The 15,583-nt window shown below is 37.4% G+C and overlaps 1 protein-coding gene across 2 annotated transcripts in view; it reads left to right on the forward strand.

Annotated features, from left to right (window-relative positions):
- Nucleotides 1-15,291, forward strand: part of LOC128015666 (low-density lipoprotein receptor-related protein 8-like) — a 147,610-nt gene extending 132,319 nt beyond the window's left edge. Inside the window, exons 15-19 of one of the 2 annotated variants that reach the window (XM_052599709.1) lie at nt 404-556; nt 751-1,119; nt 6,134-6,208; nt 9,084-9,271; nt 10,900-15,291. In XM_052599709.1, the coding sequence (XP_052455669.1) occupies nt 404-556; nt 751-1,119; nt 6,134-6,208; nt 9,084-9,271; nt 10,900-10,938 (824 nt within the window). In that variant the 3' untranslated portion in view covers nt 10,939-15,291. Of the gene's footprint in view, nt 1-403; nt 557-750; nt 1,120-6,133; nt 6,209-9,083 lie in introns of both variants that reach the window. The other variant, XM_052599708.1, reaches the window with a different exon arrangement.
- Nucleotides 15,292-15,583: the final 292 nt, after the last annotated feature.

The raw sequence follows: 15,583 nt of genomic DNA on the forward strand, positions 1-15,583 counted from the left end.
TCTGGTCATAAAACATATGTATTAAATTATTATCTTTAAGTACAAATATAACAATTCCACAAGCCAAAAAATGTATGCTTTCTGATGGATTTTTGCATATACTTTGAGATGCCATTAGGGCTGCACAATAAAACGCATGCGATATTTAATGTGCATCTTGTCAGTAAAGCCGGTTCTGTAATCAGCAGTAAATCTCCACGCTTTCACATGGAGCAGCATTTACTACACAGAGCCATTGTTCACTGACAAGCTGCACAAAACATCATATTTTGATGTTTTGCGCAGCTTGTCAGTGAAAAATGGCTCTGTGTAGTTATACAGTACATAGAAACTAATTTTAGGTGAATTAGGCTGAAAAAAAAAATGCCGGATCTTTTATTTCCAAACTTTTTTCCCCTAAAAGCTCCAGATACATGCAACATGGGGAGTTTGCCCAATGGTGGCTGTGAGTACCTGTGCCTCAGAGCTCCTCAGATTACAGACCACTCACCCAAGTACACGTGTGCCTGTCCCGACAACATGGAACTGGGCCCAGACATGCGCCGCTGTGTGACAGGTAACAAAATACAGATCCCTAGATCAAGCTTACTACACACTTTAAAGAAACAAAAGTCACCTGATTGATGTCTGGGAGTTAAAAATGGTCCTGAAGGGTTTACAGGAAGTTTCAACTATAGTTCAAGTTTCAATTATAGTTCTAGGAGGCACATGTCTCCATATATCTCTATATATCTGTTTTGTTTGTTATAGTCAAACCCAAGACGACAACTTCTGCAAGTACAACCACTACTACGACACCAGAACCTTCTATTACTGTCACTCCTACAACCACCACTCCAGTTACAAACACAGATACTCCTACAACAACCAGTACAATCTCCACAACTACACCTACAGCTACAGTATCAAGTACAACCAACATCAGCCCTAGCACCACCACTCATTCCAGCACCACACACTCCACAGCCACTTCAACCCTAGTGACCACTCAGTCTAGCACTACATCGCCATGGAAACAGCCAACCTCCACCCAGACGCCGGCAGATCACAGACAGACATCTACAACCATCACCCACGGCAACAGCATACAAGGGGCCAATGGCAATCTCTCTCATCGCGGTGAGTTTCCGTTTTTGTTTTATGCATCAATGACATCATAATGTTTTTTTTTGTCTGCCTCTATTTTATTTAAAATTGTTACAATTAGTGCTGTCAATCAATTAAAAAAAATAACTAATTAATCACACATTTTCTTCTCAAATTAATTGCGATTAATCCCACCTAGCATTAAGGTTTTTAAATATACTTTTATATTTCAATAATTTCACACACAATCTTAAAATTAATGTTAAAAGAAAATATTTTTATGAATTTAACAGACGCTTTTATCCAAAGCGACTAACAGTGCATTCATGCTAACATTTTTTACCTAACATGTGTTCCCTGGGAATCTTACCCACAACCTTGTGCTACTAATGCAATGCTCTACCACTTGAGCCACAGGAACAGTTATATTTGTTAACTGGCGTCTTTTTTATGACTGAAGGCCAATATCAACACCAATACTACTACTGATATCTCTATTAAATATTTTCCCCCTAATATTTAACCATTGATTATAGCCATTCATATGAACCCATGATAATAATTGTCAAATTTAGCCTGTGCCTTTCAACCACTAAGAAATATTGGGAAATTGAATGAAGTTAAACACTAAATTCTAAATTAAACATAGATGGATCCTCATAGATGAAGCTACATAAGTCATTGATTTCCTTTATTTTTTCTTTGTTTAATAGACATCACAATAGCTGGGTTATTTGGTTATTTTGGCTGCTATTACTTTATAAGAGCTGCCGCTGCTGAACATGATGCTGATCTGACACGCATCGTATTTTTTCAGGATTCTTTTTATTTTTTCTGACCCACTTCAGGTCTTAAAGCCTGTACTTATGGGCTGACGAGTAACGAGTTGAATCAGGTGTGTTACAGTAGATGAGGGAGACAGTGCTGGGCTGCTCCAGGACAGTTTTGAAAACCAGTGCATTTCAAAGACATGTTCTTAAATGTGACTCATATATAACAAATACTTAAATGCAAGCACAGTTTTAAGGCAGCTTTAATCGCCTTTTTTGGTAATTTCACATAGACTGTATAAAAACATGGATGTAGTGTCTGTGACGTCACCCATAGATTTGAAGAGCGTTTTTTGAAGCCAAAAGTGGGCGGAGCAGGCCATTGCCATCTTGGCAATGCGTCACCGCGTGTCACTCCGGTGTAATCAAAAATGGGCAAAAAGGCGGGAGCTGGTTGCTGAAGCCACACCTACCTAGCGCGCCGGAGGTGAAAGCAGCGGCAATCCACCTGTCACTCAAGTGGCCACCCCCTTTCAATATGCAGAAATTTAAGGCTTAATATAATTTAAACAAATGAATTACATATTTTAAAAAAATCACTCCCTTCACAATTGTCATGAAGGGTAAAATTAGCTATATAGACTGAAATCGTTTTTTGATTTCAGTCTAATATGGGAATATGGGACAAATATGGGACTGACTCCCTTTTGCAGCCAGCCTCAAGCGGCCAGTCGATGAATTGCAGTTTTAGTCACTTCCTTGTTGGCTTCACGAGAGAGAGCGGGAGGTTGCCGCATGTAATTTCATGACTTGTCTGATGACATAATTATGACATTGTTTGCTCGTGGTTTCTTTTTCGCTTTAATATGAAATATAATCATATGAAATTTGTGCGTACCATTGAAGAGCATGTGCTATAATCACAGTATAATGCTATCAGGATTCTAGAACAACAGAAAATCTATTTTTACTGACAAAATCTCATATGACTGCAGTTCACTGCTGTTCTACTGAAGCTCCCTTGTCACCTGTACCTTTTTTCTCACTGCGTCTAAATAAACGCAATTCTTGTCTAGAAAAAAAATAGGCAGATGCAAGTGAGTGGAGTGGCCAACCCTAGCTCCGCCCTTGCGTTAACTGCACTAAATATTTTTAACAATGTTAAACTGAAAGCATTAATCTAATTCGTTAACGCGCAAATTTTGACAGCACTAATTACAATGTAAATCATATGCATTAACTCGAGTACACCTTTTCTATGATGAGCATGCTTTTAAAAATAACTTTAAATATAAATATTTTTACGAGTTGTAAAATGTCATGTGATTCAGGTCCGCAAAAATGATAATGACATTTTGAATTAACAATTATCAATTATTTGTATTTGTGAACAGAACACTGTCAAATAAAAATATGTACTACACTTTTTTTAAAATAATGGTTAAGAAGGCATATTCCAGGTGTTAGGAAAACATGTACTTCTACTTGATTGACCAACGTAAAAAAAAATAATAATTAAGCAGAACTGTTTTCAACATTGATAATAATAAGAAATGTTTCTTGAACACCAAATCAGCTTATCAGAACGATTAATGGTGATAATGACTGAAGTAATGGCTGCTAAAATACTGCTTTGCCATCACAAAAATAAATGTAAATTTTAAAATATAATCAAATGGAAAACACTTATTTGAAATTGTAAGAATATTACCGTTTTTACTGTATTTTTTATAAAAAAAAATTGTAGATTTTTTTACAAATCTAACCAACTACAAACTTTTAAGAGTATTTAATGTCATTGACCTTTATTTAAATGTTCTTAGGACTATTGTATAAGAATGATATCGTGATATTGTGTTGATTTACTTGTGTTGTACTTGTTTTCCATCACGGCTAAAATTCAGCTGAAGGCATGAAGCTTATATAAATACTCTCATAAAGTACTCGTACAATAGTCCTCAGAGTCTGAAAAAGTAATGTGTGGTGGAATTTGCTTACTGTGCATCGCTGGGCCACTTGAGAGTGATAGATGAGGCAGCAGTGGTCGCCCAGGGTCCCAGTGTGTGTCTGTGCTGAATTAGAGCAGCCAGTGAAGAGAGCCGAGCAGCCAGCCCTGACTGATGAACATTGCCCTCAGCCTTGTTCCTCTCCACACTCAGTGTTTCACTCTCACCCCCCACAGCCTCTGAGCTTTGTGTGGGGATGCTCAGGTACACAGCCACCTTGACACAGCAGGAAAAAAGGCATTAGTGACTTCAGTAATAGGATCTACATCCATGATAGCCCTCCGAAAGTCTTTGAAAGGTTGTCTGTCGAGACTAGAAATATGGGAAAACAACATTTTAGTAGCCTTGTCACCTCTCAAACCATAATTAAAGCGCAGAAGTGCTCATCCTTGATGTTAACCGTAAATTTGCTCTTGAATATTTTATGACTACCAGCATATTACGCGACGGACATGTGAAACTCTCCATTAGATAAAACCTGTAAATTGCTGCACTGATGATAGTGATGAATTACGTTAGCACCCTTTCCGCCTTTTATGGCTGATTACTAATAAAGACAAAGACTTGCCTGTAGATTTTGGGAGAATTCTACAAATATGACTAAATCTTTTATAAACTGCTGTTCAGAGGTTTTGAAACAGTAAGATATTTATATACATACATACATATATATACACACACACACACACACGCACACACACACACACACACACACACACATTATATATATATATATATATATATATATATATATATATATATATATATATATATATATATATATATATATATATATATATATACACTTTTTCCAGCAATTAAAAAAAATCACAGTTTCCACAAAAATATTAAGTAGCATAGCCATTTTCAGCACTGATAATAAGAAATGTTTCTTGAGCACCAAATCAGTATGTTAGAATGATTTCTGAAGGATCGTGTGACAATGAAGGCTGGAGAAACGGCTACTAAATTATTTTAAACTGTAATCAAATTTCACAATATTATAATTTTTTACTGTATTTTGATCAAATAAATGTAGCCTTGGTCAGTATCTTATTAACACTTAAAAAGTTTCAAACTATTCTAACCCCAAACATTTGAACGGTGGTGTATGTAGATGCAAACAGTGATTTAAGTGCCAAGCACACCAGCTATGCATGTACATGTAGTAGATTTGTAAAAATATATATCAAATATTGTGCAAAATGAAAACTAAAACCATGGGTTGTGAATTTATTAAGCGTGTATTAACTGTATTCAGTGCTCTTAATGGAGTTTGTCAGCATCACCTGTTACAAGCCAGTTGTTTGTACTAAAAGCATTTCCACATTATTGAGTTTGGATACACTGCTGCATCTTTTCACAGCCATATGGCTCTGTGAATGATTTTATGGATGTGATAAAAAATTTAGCATGAAGAGAAATGCAGTGCTCTTTTAATAGGAGCTTTAAAAATAATAATAATAATAATAACATTTAAACAGGAATTATACACTATATAAAACAGAAGCAGATGATGCAAATGCAGCGTTGCCATGGAAACCCAGATGCCACTTGTCTCACACAAATAAAACACACACTTTATCTTTAAGAGGATCCCCTTTCTGACAATGTTTCTTGATTGCCTTTCCCTTTATGTGCGGTCATTAGTGTTATACACTGCATTTATTTAGTTTCCTACCGATTTTTCCAAGCCCTCAGGCTGTCTTGTCTGTATCTGTATGCCAATGCTGTACTATCTAGTCCTCTTAATCTCCCGGCTCAGACTCCATTATCAGACACTAATTATGCTGTAACTAAAAGAGGGCCACGTGCTAATTGTGAGATTGAGGTGGGATTTATTTGGTGGAAACAACTGCTCAGCAGAAACCTGTAAAAGGGGAAGCAACAGCACAAAGCAAAGTGCTGTATGAATAGCAATATATGGCCTTGGGCAAGATAGCAATGTAAATGGACACTTTACTATACAAACTGGAGAAGATTCAATTAAATGAAAAGGCATTGAAAACATGCAAACATGCCTGTTACACGCTGCAACCACAGTCAGTGTTTTATTTTGATGCTGTTTTTAAGAAATAAGTTCACTTAAGGAAAACCTGTCATCATTTGCTCACTCTCAATAATTGTGGACAATGCAATGCTGTTTACTAAACTGCAGATTACAGATTTTGTGAATAAATAGAAAGTTAATAGTCTTTCTTTGTTTTCCCTCATTGATCATTAATAGTCTTCTTCCTTCATTTGTCTTTTTTGCTCATCTTTCTATTTCAGCTGGCAGTGGAAATGACCACTTCCTTCTTGGTAGCAATATAACTGTTGCAGTTTTGGGTATTGTCATTCCAATAGGTGAGTATTAATCTCAACTAAGCATTTATACTGCATTTTGAATTCAGACTTGTTCATCCAGTAAATGAACAGCTTTTGACCTCAAGCTTTATGTGCACTACCTGCTTTGGAGACACTTACGGTGGTCCTAACTAGCCATTTATAAACTAGCTGCTGCTTCATTTAGCCTATTATTCCTGGTTAAATACAATTTGCCACTGACAGCATGCTAATTATTCCAGAAATAATTTCTGAGTTTGCGATCTGATGTTACTGTCCCTCTGTGCAACAAATCCATTTCTTCACTTTGCAAACACGTGATGCATGAAACAATTGTTAATAATAAATATTTATTCTTAGAGATTACTTGGAATAAACCAGTAAAATCTTTTTTAAGGTCACATTACATCCCGGTGGTCAGTTGTATCTGTTCATTCTTATCCCGGCAATGGTACACAATGTGGAGGACACACTTTTTGCTCTTGAAACTTCTCTCATAAACATTTTTAAAGATTTTTCAATTTCATCGACCCAAAAAATCTGATTTATATTTCAACTAAATACCTTACATTTAGATTGGAATTATTTGTATGAATTTGAATTGAAGCATGAGTTTTCTTGTTGCCTAGAAACAACATTGTGCAGTGAAATGGATATTGATGTTGCAGTTTTTTTCTGTGGGTGGATTTTGCTCTATTAAAAAGGACAATTATATTTATACGTTCATATTTCATTACATTTGTATTTATTTATATCTTTTTTCACTGACGAGGTTAAAAAAATGCTTCAAACTAGACAGCATGACATTTCCATAATTTCATTTTTTGAATGACGAGCAGTACTGTAGATTATCCATAGATCATGCACAGATGCTGTCGGTTGAGCTTGAATCTTGAACTGTATTTAATCCAGAATATTCTTTCTAAATTAAAGTGTCTATTTTAAAAATGTATATTACAGCGGTCAAAACATGTTTTTTAAATATGTTGTGCTCATTAGGAAATTAGTGCTTTATAAATGGTTATTTTTGATCCTGCAAAAAGTGTCACTCATGCATTTTGATTCTGATCATTCTCTCAGTTTCTATACATCGTCCTTTTGACTGTTTGAGCAAACTAAATAATAGTACTTTTATATCTAAAGTACAGTAATGTATACATTTCTGCAAAAAGTCTCTGTCAAAAGGACCTGATGGGCTTCATTGATTGTCTGAGCTGTGTCTGGTGAGTGGCTTAGTGGGATTGAAATGACCTTGTCTGTGCTCATATTCAAATGAAAGACACTATGTGAAATACCTTTCCTCTAAAAAAAACAACAAAAAAAAAACAGTCCCTCTATGACCATCCCTTAAATTTACAACATTTTTCTAAATGCTTTCTTTATTGTAGTTTGGTAAAAAAAAAAAAAAAACATCATCATATAAAAAAGTGTTTATAGTGAGACAATAGAACCTAATTGATGGAGAAAAACACATCATGAGGAGGTCTCTGAGGTTTCCCAGTCAAATTAGAAATTAGGGAGAACTTCCAGGGGACCAGAGAAGCCACGGTTGATCTTTTAAAATAGGGAATGGGTTAGCCAGCCACTGCAGGAAAGCCACACTTGGTTATCAATTCACTGAGAATAGCAATATGCTCCCCCCAACCATTTACATGTAGGCTTGTGTGAGCATACACACAGTCCAATTCAATTTCCCCTGGACCCCTTAGACACCTGTTTTCTCACATATTCCAGTAAGCCACTGCGCGCACGTGTGTGTGTTTGCGTGTGTGACTGTGAGTGGGAAAGGTGCATCTTTGGCAGCCCTAGTTATAAAATATACATATGTGCTATTTTGGGGGTTTTAGACCTGCTTTTAAAGTAGTCCTTTTGGTGGTGATATGATCTGACTCTTCTTAAATTATGTACTGTACATTATCATTTAAAAGATTGAGGACGATAAGATTTTTGAATGTTTTTAGAAGACGTCTCTTATGTTCACCAATGCTGCATTTGTTTGATCAAATATACAGTAACACAGTAATATTGTGAAATGTTATTACTATAAAATAAGGGTTTTCTATTATAATATATTTATGTATTTTATTGTGTTGGCAAGGCTCAATTTTCAGCAGCCGTTACTCCAGTTTTCTGTCTTTCAGAAATCATTTTAATATGCTGATTTGCTGCTCTAGTAAAATTCTTATTATTATTATTATTATTATTATTATCAGTTTTGAAATCAGCTGTGCTGCTTAATATTTTTGTGGAAAACATTATTTCTTTTGTCAAAAGTAAAATTTATATTAAAAAAACTACATTTACAGCCTCTTTTTCCATGCTGATGTAGACAGGTTTGTTTTTTCCTTTTTTTAAATTACACTTTTATAACCTATACAATTTTGTAGATTTTATTTAATGTTTATTGGTATAAAATCACACAAATAAGGGTTTTAAATTCCATTAAAATATGTACTAGATTTTGGTAAGAGAGTTGCAAACGTAGAAAGCATTGAATGAAAAAAAAAAACACACTATTTTTCTTTTTATTAATTAGTAAGATCTTCCATGCATACAGAAAATGCAAATACTGCACACAATATGCATACTGCTGATATATTACAAGTAGGTTCTATACATAGTGTAGTTTTTACACCAGTGTTATCATCTGGTGATTCTGTGGAATACAGTGAGATTTGCCTTGATACATATTGTCATCCACCAAATTTCTTGTTTTATAAACCATTTTAATAAAACCATTTGACCCTGGTCTGCCATGATGCACCTTAAGGTTTGAGTGTGTGAGCTTGAATAAATATGTGTTTGTGCGTGTATGTGTTATTATGCACCGCTCTGTGTCGCCTGGCTGTGTTAACGCCCACGCCATATGTGTTGACTGTGTGTTAAATGCATGCAGTTCCTATCCTTGCCACAGTGGTCATCGGCCTGATGTGTACCGGAGGCTACCTGGTGTGGCGCAACTGGAGGAGACGAAACACCAAGAGCATGAACTTCGACAACCCTGTTTATCGCAAGACCACAGAGGATGACGACGACGAAATCCACATCGGCCGCAGCGAGGAGATCGGCCACGTCTATCCTGCAGTGAGTGGCAGTGCCAGACAGCCATACCTAGCACTGCCACTAGGGGGCAGTATCCCAGACCCCGCAGCTCACTGGTACTCAGGGGCACCTATGCTCTCCAGCGCAAAGTGAACAAAGAGAGGAAGACAATCGGATAGTGATAAAAATGTGGGCGGGGCTAAGACAGCGTTCCCTAAGAGAGGGCGTTTTGCTACCTCTTTCGTCACACATATTTATACCCATAATTCACCACACATTTCCATTCAAATGTATGTTTAATTAGTGTACGGATTACCATGTGAGGTTTCATTAGTCTGTATGTGTTTCCCATAGGCTGATTCCGAAATCGCGTACTCTCTGAGTAGGTACCATTTTTAATAAGTAAAGTATTTTTCGGACTATAAGTCGCACCTGAGTATAAGTCGCATCAATCCAAAAATACGTCATGATGAGGAAAAAACGTATGTAAGTCGCACTGGACTGTAAGTCGCATTTATTTAGAACCAAGAACCAAGAGAAAACAGCCACGAGAGGGCGCTATATGCTGCTCAGTGTATACTACAGGGCATAGAGCGCCCTCTCGCGGCTGAAGAATTTAATGTTTTCTTTCTATTTCTCTTGGTTCATGTCTCTCGGTTCATGTCAAATTAATTTTGATAAATAAGTCGCACCTGACTATAAGTCGCAGGACCAGCCAAGTGCGCTTATAGTCCGGAAAATACGGTAATTACTTTGCGACCGTTAAAAAATGTGTTCTAGTAAATAGTATGAATGTGTTTAGTTTGAATTTAATCCAGATGTACTACATTCGCCAGATTGTCATTATCATGTGACCTATCACCCATTCACTGCCAATCACAAATTCTTTCCTCTGGCCTCATGGGATAGAAAAGAGTAAAGTTGATGGGAACTGTTCACCTATTGTTTTAAGACTACTATGAAGTGGTACATACTACTCTTTTCCTTTCCTTTTTTTTTTGCTTACTATATACTACAGGAGTATGCGATTTTGGGTGCAGCCATGGTCTTTGGTTTCCTCGAGTTGTGTGTGTGTGAAGCTTTAAATGCTTTCCTCGTTTGAAAGCTTTGAAATTGTGCTCTCCCTTTATCCAATAGTTGTTGTTGTTGTTCTTTTTATTAATTCAGTGCAACTACTTTAGGGATGAGCAACGAGCACCTTAAATGACTGGACAATCTTTTAATATATTCTAATTTATTTATTAATTTAGGTGTTTGCTGGTAATTTATTTGGATGGTGTAATGATTAATTAATATATTTGCATAACGGTCGGCCTGGGTTAAAATCGCTACCATGGCGCTGTTGAGAGCTGTTATTCAGAGTGAGGGATTATAACAGTGTGATTTGAACCTCCTGTGCTACAGTCAGCATGTCAAGCACAAGCAGAGATAAAGACATCAGTCGCGCACCAGAAACGGGGCGGGCCGCCCCAGTGGCATAACAGGATTCTCTCCAGTGCCACACACATCGCGCTCTTCATGGTGTGTGTGTGTGTGGGGCAGGGGATCTGCATATTGGATGTTTCTGTAGCCGTCTCCTTCTCCATGGTCCTTCTCATTTTTTCCTATGTGTTTATTTCTCACCCTTTCTCTCAACACGTGTAACTGTTGTTTTTATTTGCTCTCCGCAGCGCGTGGCGCTCAATCGGGACGATGACGGATTCCCCTGAGGGGATTCTTGTACTTGCACTCTCCTTCTCCATCCCTGAATCCATGCGTCCTTTAGTCCTCCATCTCTCCTTCCATCGAGGAGGTCGCACGAAACAACGCAGCAAGGTGCAGTTAGCCAAAAGGACACAGGAGCACTTGCTCTCCACAGCCGAGAGCTACAAACTGGGTTTGTCTTCTCATAGTGTCTTTTCCAGCCCTTAAGCCCTCAGTTCAGGCAATAATCACTAATTCTAAAATTAAACTACTAGCATCATTCTTGCTCTGTGTCAGTAGTTATAAGTAGTGCTGTCTAATGATGACTAAATTCATAGCTCATCACGTCAGTAGTTGCTAACATTCAGTAGCTCTCCTGTAAACCTCGTGCTGTAGTTTTCTCTTTCTTTTATTAGAAATAATTGTATTACTGGTTAAGCTGGTTGGAGCTGAGCTATGGCCATTTTGTCTGGCAAAACTTGTTGGGAGAGAATTGTGGGCAGTCCATGCTGTTAGCATAGGAGATGAATAGAAGGAAATATGAAATAGGTTTGGAGATAGGATGTGGAAAATTCATATTTGCAGACATAACACAAATTCCTCCATGTGGCTGTTATGCATTCATATAATCTCACAAGCAAATAATATACCACAAAAAATAAGATTTACCTGTAAATAAGTCAGAGTCTGTAATTTTCCATCCTCCTGCTTACATATTTCTAATGCCAAGACTAGTGTTCCTTGGCGTCTTCCATAGTCGCTCGAGTCAGATTGGACCCTTCTAAAAGATCTGCAGCCACTGTCTGGAGATGAAGGGTTTCACCTCCCAGCTTTGAGAGGTAATAATATATTTTCCATTTTTATTTATTTCCAGCACTGGGTCTTCCATTTTTTTCAAGTTTCTAGTACCAACTAAAATCTTCCTGCCCAGGCACATTTATAACCCCAAAAATGTAACTCAGGATGTCAGTTTTTCTAAAATAAAATCAGTTATCGATATAATCTGTGTGGTTTGTTATCACAAACACGCTTATAGATACGGTAGCCAAGGATTGATAATGGCTTAAATGCTGTTTGTTCATATCTACAGTCTAGATCGCTCCCTCTCAGACACACAAAAATACACACATGTTCTCGCACAAACATAAATGTGTCTTTTCCGCCCCTACATTCGTCATGCCTTGGAGAAAACTCTTAAGCATTTAGCATGCTGACAAAGAAGACATTGTCTGCCATATTGGGTAACTTAATGGCGGGATGGATTCGAGTCTTAGAACAAAGCTTTGCTCCTTTGAACAGTCATTTGTTCAACACGTGGCACAGGAAATGAGGAGTGCCTGAATATAGGCTTCCTGTACATATCAACTCTCCAACTCTCTGTGTGTGATGAATGAGTGCTTGGTTATTTCTGTATCACTGTCAGAGAGACACTGACTGATTGGACAATGTAAAAAAAAAAACCTAGCCTAAATTGATGGGTCGAAAGGGCTCTGATGGATTTAGAAAAGTGGTTATCCCACTTTGTCCAAGACTAACTGAAATAAACTAAAAAGAAAATATGTAATTGGTGCCCCCCTGATAGTTTGCTATTTGTTCTGGTTGAGAACCACTGATTTATAGATCCTAAAGACCATTAAGGCCATCTTAACTACATCTAAACCATCTAAAACCAGCAAAAAATAATAATAACTTAGGCTGGGTTAAGATTTTCTAGCAGGGATCAAAACTTGACATGTGAAAGTATGTTTCTTTGTTACTGGGGTGTGATGTTAGATCAGATGGTTTTGAAGAACTAGGGAGTTGCCCTTTGTTGGAGGCTACCGAAAGTCCCTTAGATGTATGGTTGGTTCTGGCCCGCATGTGGCTGGTCTCGGAGATGTATGGTTGGTTCTGGCCCGCATGTGGCTGGTCTCGCATCTGGAGCCACCTTTGCTCTTCTCTGCTGTGATGAGGCATCTTGTGTGTGGTTCTTGTGAAACATCCCTCCACATTTCAAAGAATCCTCCATTAAGTCACTGTTTGCTTTCCATTAGGAAGAGAGACCATGTGGGAGTTTCGTTGCTCAGGCTTTTGTCTGTGAAGATTAAAGAAGCTCTAGTCTGTACTTGATTTTCTGATCAAATAGGCGTGAGATGTCTTCACTGAAGACATGTTTTGGAGATAACAGACCTATTGTCGTCGATATTATAATTTGAATCTTCATTCATCCTTAACCATTTCTCAAACGGTGTATACAGTATGGAAAGTATAATGGATGAATGGACTTTGGAAGCAGTAGCAGTTTAGATGTTTTGAGTACTTTTAAAAAAAAATAACGGTTCTGAAAAAGTGAAACTTTAGTTTTCGATTTGAGAATCTAAGACTAGCAATACAGGGTAATCAAACTGCTTAATGTGCTTTTTCAGAACTTTCATGTCATAAATTATTGTTTGATTTATAAATTTGTTTTCTTCAGAAGCGCCTTCCATGGATTTATTAGATCTAGTTTGCTGGTATTTTGGGCACATCAGCTGGTTTCAGCTGAAACCAACTGAGCACCAGGCTAGGAGACCAACTAAAATAAAAATATAAAGATTTTGGGCACTTTTTAGACTGGTTTAGAATGGAAGGCAAGCTTTCTTGACCAGCTAAACCAACTGGACACCAGGCTAGGAGACCAACTAAAATGAGAAAAAAAAAACAGCCTAAACTGGTTTCAGATGGAATTTGGACACTTATCAGTTGGTTTAGGCTGGAAGACAAGCTTGTTGAACAGCTGAAACCAACTGGACACCAAACAAACTAAGACCAGAAACTGGTTTTAAATGGATTTTATGCCCTTGCCAGTTGGTAAGGTTGGCAAACCAGCTTGCTGACCAGCTAAACCAACTGAAAATCAGCATAGCCATCCTGGAAGACCAGTTAAGAATAACAAATAAGCTTAGGCTGATTTAATCAGGGTTTTTTTTTAATCATGAATGTTTCTTTCTCCTGACCCCAAACTCATCATAGTTTTGAGATGCTACTCTAGAGTTAGTGCAAAAAAAAAATAGTTGCATTGAGCTCTCTAGCTGTCAAGGTTTTTACAAACAGATCACTTAGTTTATTATAATTTATAAACACATGTTCAGTCTGGTCACAGAAGGTTCTAGAACAGGCTTTTAGACCTTGGATTTTCAGCCTCTCTGTACAGTAGATAACAAGCAGTACTTCATGACTGTTCTCCATCATTCTTACTCTATGCATATGTAACGGCGAGTCCTGCCTTCCTTTAGCACTGCAGGGATTCGCCACGCTGCTCCTTCACCCCACTCCACTGTGACTAACATTCGTAATATCCGTAACTCCTCCTCATCACCGTCTACCTGTCATCCACATCGGCCCAACGTTGCTTTTGAAAGGGCTACCATTCTTTTAAAACGGACGATATGCCGAAACCTCTCCTGGAACAGTGCTGTTTAGTTTGGTGGACTTGTAGAGCTGAACCACTGAAGAGTCATGATAACATTCCCGTCTGTTCTCTTTGTGACCTGTGGGAGAAAAAAACGGTTTGCCCCTGAGATCATGTTGACAAAAGTGTATATTACTTGAAGAACTGTTCATATTTTGTATGGTTTGTAGGGGGGAGGAAGGAGGGCCTGTCATTCCTGTCATTTGAGGAAACATGCGTCCATAGCTGTATGGAGACATTTTGTACGCTGTTTGTTGCACAAACTTTTTCAAGAAGCCTTCTGCACTGTATAAATGATTACATAGGATGGGGGGAGGGGTAGCCGTTGCAGTCCAATGAGTCTGAATCATGATTTGTAAATATGTTTTCATACAGCAAAACTTTTGATAAGGTTTTAAACTTTTCTTGTAAAATGAAGATGTGTATATTAGTCTCCTAGACAAAAAATGAGTGTAGACCATATGGATTTATATGTACTCAAAAGCACTGGATTTCTTTACTACTTGATTGTAACTAAAAATTAACAATCTGCCAAAGTGTTTGTATTTATTTTTCTTCCTCCCGTTCTTAATTTTATTTTTGCATTTTAACCGCAAACATCGCAGAAATAGTGTTTAATTTGTACTTGTACCTTTATTTATTAGATACATTTAATTGAAATTCTATTTAATAGATTAGACTTAGTGTTGAAAGAGAGGGTTACAGTTTAATTTATTGGTGCCTTGTATGTGTTCATGTATTTTTTCCTATAATGTTATGTTTTGTTTGCTTTTCTGCTGTCTGTCAGTGGGTCGGAGGTGGTGGGAACAGGGAGGGGGTTTTAACATTAGCAAAACTGTACTTACATGGAATTTCTGTACTGTATGCCAAAATGGTCACACTCACGTTTCTATGAAATTCAAGTTGTTGATAAATATCTATATATTGATATATTAAATTGTTCAAAATATTTTGTCGCTCTTTGTCTCGTTCTTCTTAAACATTGCATTCTGTTAAATCAGAACTGTTGTCAGTTGTTTGTGGTATTGATGAAATGATTTAAAGTTCTTTGTTATCGTTTGTACCCCTGCATAAATTTGCAGGCCCTTTCCTGCATACCAGCTTACAGTTCTTGTCAGTATGCCGACATTGCGGTTAAGTCTGGCTCCCCGGAGGAGATGGTGGCTCTGTGCCTGGTAATGGGAAGAGATACTCCCCCGCCAGGTGTCACACTGTGATTTTGCTAATGTCTGCAGTGAGTA

Source organism: Carassius gibelio, chromosome A6 (assembly GCF_023724105.1).
Source record: "Carassius gibelio isolate Cgi1373 ecotype wild population from Czech Republic chromosome A6, carGib1.2-hapl.c, whole genome shotgun sequence".
Lineage (NCBI taxonomy): Eukaryota > Metazoa > Chordata > Actinopteri > Cypriniformes > Cyprinidae > Carassius > Carassius gibelio.